The following is a 7,098-nucleotide window of genomic DNA, read 5'->3' on the forward strand; positions in this document are numbered from 1 at the left end:
CCCCCCCCCCCCCCCCCCCGAACTGGGGAGTGCCTGGTCTGCCCTGAGGGACACAGCCCAGAGGGAGGAAACAGAGCCATGCCCAGCCGAGCTGCCCCACCACAGGCACCTGGAGATGGGGTTTCTCCTCCCTTTTAAAGAAGGGCAGAATTGAAGCACAAACCCAGATCAATTCATTTCATCCTTAAAATCACAGTCCAGGGGGATGAGTAAGTATTTCCTACATGTTCATGTGATTTAAATGTCCCATCTTGTTTCTGTTAGCAATCATCAGATGCCAGTAGGAGAGCAACAGGAGAACCAGTTTTGGGGAGGATTTTGCTCTGCAATCCCTCACCCAGAAGTGAGCAGGTCAGGATCGGGTCCTTGGGCAACGCTGCCAGAAGCGCTGGGAGGGGAGCGAGGATCTCTTGTGCTTTCAGGCTTGTGGCCTGCATTCAGAAAAAATGTGAAACATCAAGATAGAGCTGACAGGACCCTGCCCTTGGCGTGAGGGGCTGAATGACACTCCCTGAAGCTCTGTGCATAGGACGCAGGAGCCTGGCGTGCTCTGGATGCCACCCCCTCCCTAGGCCATGATAAGAAATGTTTCTCCTTTAACCATCTGTGTGTTTTATCTCCAGTTCAGAACATCTTTCCTGGCATGAGTGTTGCAACTCTTCTCCATTGCCTCCCGGGACAGGGCTCCCTTCGCTGCCGGGATGGCTGGGGCATGGTGCAAAGCCAGAGTTGCCTGGACACTGGTTACAATTCATTTAAAGCCACCTTTCTTAATGGTGCAGAGCAGGGGAATTGGTCTCTCCTGGATACCAACAGGCATGCAGTAAAGCCCCAGGGACAAGCCAGTAGCAGCTGTGAGGTGGAAAGTGTCCAGTGGAGGGTGGCAGGAGTCTCCCTTGGATGGCAGGAAAGGGCCAGTAAGGGAAGGTCCAGGAGGAACAAGGGTCCTCGTGTGAGCAAGCAGAGAGAGGAAGGGGTGGGTGAGAGGAGAGGTGTAGATTTGTTTTGGGGGAAAAGGCTGTGCACGAGGATGGCTTCCAACAGGATGACATAGTCCCTTTCAGGGGTAGGCGTCGCCCCCATCAAGGCAGTGACTGCAGGTTGAGGGCGTGGGACATCCATCAGAGGAGAGGCAGGAGACCTGAGTACCGAAGCTGCAGGGAGGAGTGTGATGTCCCCAGGGCCTGTGAGCACCCGCCCAGCAGCGCTCCATCAGCACCCCAGGGCAGGTGAGGGGCCTGCAGCGCTGTGTGGGCTTCTCATCTCTGTGCAGGAAATGCAGAAACGGGGAGGAAATCCACCCCTGCAATGTGGGCATTCAGCCCCTGGTGCTCTCTCACACCACTTCCATTTGGGTTGGAAACATCCCCAGGTGCTGAAGCTCCCCAGCCCTCCCAGCTCAGCCAGTGCTGCCCAGACTGAGCATGCAGGTAGCCCAAAGCTGTGCCTGCCAAGTTCCCGCAGGGCCCAGGTAAGGGCCCCTCTGTCCTCCTCTACTTGGCATACCCAACCTCCCAGGGGCTTCAGTCCATGGCCAGTCACGTGGGGTGAGAGGTGAAAGGAGGATCGGTGGGGAGCTGTGTGTCCAAACCAGCTGTGGGTCTTTGACCCTGAACCCAGGGCTCTCCCCACCTGCCAACCATAGTGCCAGGAGGCTGTGGGCATGGGTGAAACCCAGGGTTCACCTGCCTGTCTCCTTGATGAGTGGAGGAGAGATAGATGAGTGTGATGGAGATGCTTTGAACCCCAGTTGATGACTGCTCCTGCTCAGTGCCAGGATGGACAAGCTGAGGCGAGTGCTAAGGAAGTCGGCCAAGGTGCTCTCCATGGGAGAAGAGAGCAGCAGTGAGCCTGGGCAGGAGGATTGGGGCCCCACCTGCCGTGACGAGGAAGGGCCTATCAAGGCAAGAAAGTGGCTGTGCCCCATCTGCTGCTGAAAAGAAAACAGCAATTTCCAGTGGCAGGGGAAAGGGGGGAATGAAATCCACCACCTTCATGTCCAAATGGAGGTGGCCCTGGGTGCACACGGGCAGGCAGGAGCCAGTACCATCAGAGCACCAAGCACCCAAAGAGCTGTGCAGCTCCCCTCCTGGGTCATCGAGCAGCCTGGAGCCCGGCCCTGCAGCCCTGCAGCAGGAAGCAGCCCCTGCCAAGCTGGGGACAAGGGCCCAGCTGCCCTGGGGCAGGAGCTGAGCCAGGCCCACAGCAGCCCCAGCCCGAGCCACAGCTCCTCCTGGGATGACTGGCACACATCCCAGGAGTCTGGGAACACCAGCCCCAGCACCAGCTCCTCCTCGGAGGACTCTGAAAACTCCCCCAAGTCACAAAGCACCAGCACGAGCAGCAGCTCCTCCTCGGAGGACACCGATAGCTCTGAGGAGTCCACAAGCACCACGTCGACCAGCAGCCTGGAGTTCAGGACCAGCCCGGCACCTGGTGCCAGCCATACAGGTGAGGGGAGCTCCTGGGGCCCGGAGGTCTCAGCTCCTTTCACTAAGTGAGGCCAGTTGGACCCTCCTTGGGGTTGGGCAGGGGGATCCTGGCCAAGGTGAGGGGACTGAGCCGCACACCTCCCTAGCACCTCCTGGTGCAGGCAGGGCACCATCTCTTCCCCCGACACCCAGCGTCCCTTCCCCTCAGGGGCACACGAGTAACCCTCTACCCTTTCCTCCCTGCTGCAGTGATTCCCAGCCCAGCCAGCGAGGAGCTGAAGGAGGAAGACAGAAGGTCCCTGGAAGAAACTGTCCTCCTCCTTGTCAAAAAACACCTGCAGGACCCAGGGAAGATATGAAACTTCCCCAGCAGGGCCAGCACCCAGTCAGTCCTCTGTTCCCCCCATCCAGTCCGGGGGCGAAGTCACCCCCCGGGACCCGGAGCCCTCAAGGGAACACACTCAGCTCAGGGGCACTGCTCGAAGTAGGAGTGTTTGTGAAGCTCCAACTGGGTCCCCTTTCTCCACAAACACTGCCCTGCTCCTCACTCTGCCTGCCCCGAGGAGATGCACGTCACCACCATGGGAGTCAGGGGAGGCTTGAGTCCCACAGAGAATTTGGGGAGGAGCAGCAGGCCCCTGGCTAAGAGCCTACTTTATCCCTGGTCTTGCTCCTGGTAGATGCTGGATGGGAAGGACAGGCAGTGCTTCCTGCTGGCAATCGTGAGCCTGAGCATCGCCACCCACCACAGCAGACAGGTGGCTGTGGAGCTGGAGGGCCTGAAAGCAGCCGTGCTGGAAAGATCATTGTGAGTAGCACGGGATGGTGTGACGAGAGGGAAGGAGAGGAAATGTTGTCTTGTGAGGCCAGGAAGGAGGGGAGAGGTGGAGCTGGATTAGAGGGAGAAGGGCAGGTGCACCTGGGCCTGGATATTAGGTTGGGGCAGCAGACAAGGGAGATTGTGGTGGAGGATGAGGGCAATCCTGCATCTGGAGGGCAGGTGAGGATGGGATCTGGGGGCAAGTGAGAAACTGGAGTGGCAAGTCTGCAAGGCCATGGGAGCTGGGTGGGATCCTGCTGCCTGCGCCTGCAGCACTGAGTGGTCTCCTGTGGGGAACGTGGCTGTGGCCTGTGGGTTTCTAACCTCGACCTGCCCTTTGGGTCTCACAGGAGTTGATGGAGACCATCTCGCTGGATGCCGACTGGAGAAACGTCCTGGCGTACAGCATAGATGCCATCCGTTGCCTCAGGTACCGGGAATTCTGCCCCACTCCCCTCACTCTGCCATGGGCCGGGGGGATCCCCACTGCTCAGACCCAGATTTGCAGGCTTTTTCCTGCCCACCCCAGTCCCACCTTCGCCCTGCAGAGCTCAATCTGACGCAGGCTCCTCTCTCCTGACAGTGACCTGAATCTCAGCCTGGAGCCAGCTCTGGAGTCGTGCCTCCTGTGGGCCGCCATGGAAAAGAGCTTCCTGGCCACAAGGCATGAGAACCATCACAACCAGGTAGGTCCTCCTGCCACTGCCATGTCCCACAAGCCACCCTCTGGCAGGAGTGGCCCCCGCCTCCATGGCACTGACCCTTGGGTCTTCCTCCCCTTCCAGGTCATGAACTGGCTGTACGAGGAGTACCGGGAGGGTCTGCTGTGCTGCGTCTTGTCAGTGCCCCCAGCCTGGGCAAAACTCTACTCCATCTGGGAGGTGAGCACGATGCAGAGGGGCTGGGCTTGGGACAGCTCCTGCCCTGTGTACTGCAGCAAGCCTCTCCCAAAGCGTAAGGCGGATGGACAAGACCAAGCTCAAAACCTGGGCCCTGAGCAGGATGGTGCCAAGGCTGCTGGGTTAGGCAGGGCACGTGCCCATTGATCTTACCATTTTCCTCCCACAGCACTTTACATCGTGGATTGAGCTGCCGGATGCCCAGCACCATGCACTGGGTATGAAGATTTTCACCAGCATCATTGCCTTTGCTGTCCAGCTCCTCCCACAGTTTGAGGTGAGTGAGCCCCAAGCCCAGTGTCCTGGTTCCCTGCCACTGCCAGGGCCCTCCTTGGAGAGTGGGGTCAGAGCTGGAAACTGAACTTAACTCCAGGGCCTCTGCTTCTGCCTCAGTGGTGCCCCCTGGCTCTTTATGGGTCTCTTTTCCATGGCCTGCCCTGGATATGGGACCTTACTAGGTCTGGAGCATCAGGCACAGGGAATCATCCTGCGGCCCTGAGCAAGACCCTGGGCTCCAGGTTCCCATGGGAATAGAGGTGTGTCATGCTCTGGCGCTCTGGTCTTTGCCTTCCCGCCCTCCTGCTGGGTAATGGGGGGAGGTGGAGAGAGAGTCGGGCCTGGGGAATGTATTGGGGACGGAAAGTGGGACCTGCATGGACTCCCCACTCCTCTCCCTCTGCTTAGGGCTCCCCTGACATACCAGAGGTGGGAGACATGGCAGCCCACCTGGGTCTGTCCATCAGCAACCTGGTGGAGAGCATCAGCTGCAAGGCCAGGGAGGGCGTGTATTGGCTTGCTCAAATCCTCCTTCACCAGAGTGGTAAGGAGACCCAGGTGGAGTACAAGGCTTCAGTGCCAATAGTTTCCCTCCAAAAGCCTGATCCCAAGTGCTGGGCCACATGTTGTGTCCCCCTCTGTCCATCGCCGACCTGGGAACAACTCAGGGTGTCAGCGTTAATGACCTTGTCCCTTCCACCTCAGCGCCTAGCTGTGGCCCTGCAGCCTGTGCTAATGCACCAGTTGTGGGTCTCCCATACAGGCACCTGGGAACCCATCCCAAAGCCCCTAGCCCAGACTGGTCCCAGGATACCTGGTCCCGATTAGCTCCCACAGAACGATGCCCTCCCTGCTGGGGCCCTGCCCTTCACGGTGCCATAAGGGCAGCCAGAGCCCCACTGGTACCAAAGCTAGGATGGTAGTTCACAGCCATATGTCTCCATTCTCCTAGGCCAAGACATACAAGGGGCAGAGGAGCTGTGGTGCAAGTGCCAGATGCAGCAGAGACAGGTCCAGAACTACAGGGACCTGGTGAGAGTTGGAGAGGTGAGGATGCTGTGATGAAGAGGTGGGGAGAAAGGCCTGATGCTTGTCTCCAGCTCGCAGAGTTGTTCCTGCGGTGGATTAGAGTCTTGCAAGTGTCCAGGGCAATGTGGTGCCAGGCCCCAGAGATGAAGCATGTCTGTGGGATGTGCCAAGCCTTGCATCTTTGTGTTCCAGGGGCTGAGAAAGATCTTGCTGGAGGAGCAAAGGATATCTTTCCTTCAGAGGGCCCTTCATGCAGTTCACAATGAACACATGCACATCAGCCAAGCTGGGCTGGTCTTCCTCTATGCCACCCTGGGGGAAGCCAGACGCTTGATGGGGCACAAGGTCAGCACCCACGTTGGGAAGTGAGGGGAGGCAGGAGAGTGAACTCAGGGCCCCTCTCCTCTGTGCCACATGAAGTTGCTCTCATCCCATCACCACCTGTTGCCTCTGGAAAACATGGAGCAGAGAGAGGTCACTAGCCACCAGAGTCTGAGCTCTAGCTTATGGCGGGGTTCATTTGCACCTCAAAGACTAACTCAATCAGTACCTATATATATATTTATATAGCCCAGATATCATGACCCTGCCAGTCACTTTGGCAGAGGGTGAAGCCTGCCCCCAGCTGTAAGGTGCAACTCTCCCCTGCCTTCTGAGGAAACGGGCCTGTAGGAGAACAGAAGGCCTGCCAAGTGCCTTGGATGAAGGAATGAATTCATCTGCCTGGGCAGGATGGCACCAGTCTGCCCTTGCACAAGTCATGCCCCTGATGGTCAAAGTCTCTGGCCAGGCCCAAAGATACAGAGCGTGTCCCCACAGAACAGGTTTCCCCTTCCCACCCTCCAGTCAGGAGTCCTTAGGAGCCGCACAGGGCCCTGCACAGCACCATTTCTCCTGCTGCCCCTCAGCCTGTACTTGCTCTAGGGAGAATGGAGGATTCAGCCACTTGGTGCTGCCAGTCTGCCCATTTGCCCTGGGCTACCACTCCCTGTCTTCACCATGACTCTCAGAAAAAGGTCCAGCTGGGAACCTGCCCCCATTTCCCTGGGCTGTTGCCAAAACCCCTTAGTTTCAGTCCAATCCCTGCTCCATGACCCCTCCCCACATCCCCCATCCTTCCTGGGGGCAGCAGAGGCTCTGACGAGCTTTTGTGCCCCTGCAAGAGAAAGAAATCCCCGTCAGGGTCCTGAATAAGCTGTTTGCCATCACCTGCTTCAAAGATCTGCAAGGACACAGCCTGCTCGCCAGCTCCTCTGGGGCCCCCTCCTCTCTCCAGCCACCCACGCTTGGTCCTACAGGTGCTGTCCTGTCCCCTCTGCCCTTGAGGAACAGGGATCAGTGGGAAGGGATGGGGAGGCTCGCAGCACTAACACAGACCTGCTCCCTGCCGTGTGTGGGCAATTCTCCCCTGTGCCCCCAGAGAATCCTGTCCTAACCTCTGTCCTCCATAGGCCTTTCCTTTCTCCTCCTCTCAGTTGCAGGAGCCTTTCCTCATGTCCTGCTGCCTCTGGACAAAACTCCCCCCTGCCCCAGGTGGTGTGGATAGGTCTGCAGGGTGTTGCCATCTTTCATGAAGGAGCCCCAGGAGCTTTCCCAAGTGGCTGAGCAACCCCAGGTCAGGCAGGACCCTCAGCCTCCTGTT

At 58.5% G+C, this 7,098-nt stretch overlaps 1 protein-coding gene and 1 long non-coding RNA gene across 2 annotated transcripts; both read left to right on the forward strand.

Annotated features, from left to right (window-relative positions):
• Positions 1–54: 54 nt before the first annotated feature.
• Positions 55–1,934, forward strand: LOC109288783. The gene is made up of 2 exons (XR_002095226.1): positions 55–1,229; positions 1,778–1,934. It is a non-coding gene; the product is annotated as an uncharacterized LOC109288783 (long non-coding RNA).
• A 1,220-nt stretch (positions 1,935–3,154) lies between these two features.
• LOC109288343 lies at positions 3,155–6,891 on the forward strand. The gene is made up of 9 exons (XM_019503845.1): positions 3,155–3,240; positions 3,603–3,682; positions 3,836–3,938; positions 4,038–4,133; positions 4,321–4,428; positions 4,836–4,971; positions 5,380–5,474; positions 5,649–5,801; positions 6,619–6,891. Exons 2-9 carry the CDS (start codon positions 3,609–3,611, stop codon positions 6,889–6,891), a joined length of 1,038 nt encoding a protein of 345 aa, XP_019359390.1. The 5' UTR covers positions 3,155–3,240; positions 3,603–3,608.
• Positions 6,892–7,098: the final 207 nt, after the last annotated feature.

This window comes from Gavialis gangeticus, unplaced genomic scaffold (genome assembly GCF_001723915.1).
Source record: "Gavialis gangeticus isolate Ggan-Ray unplaced genomic scaffold, GavGan_comp1, whole genome shotgun sequence".
NCBI lineage: Eukaryota > Metazoa > Chordata > Crocodylia > Gavialidae > Gavialis > Gavialis gangeticus.

What these genes read in the sequence shown, in the direction of transcription:
- LOC109288343 (XM_019503845.1), top strand. Translation starts at nt 3,609, where the DNA reads ATGGAGACCATCTCGCTGGATGCCGACTGGAGAAACGTCCTGGCGTAC. An exon ending in AACTCTACTCCATCTGGGAG is followed by an intron (nt 4,134 to 4,320) that starts GTGAGCACGATG and finishes TTCCTCCCACAG; the next exon opens with CACTTTACATCGTGGATTGA. An exon ending in GACGCTTGATGGGGCACAAG is followed by an intron (nt 5,802 to 6,618) that starts GTCAGCACCCAC and finishes GTGCCCCTGCAA; the next exon opens with GAGAAAGAAATCCCCGTCAG.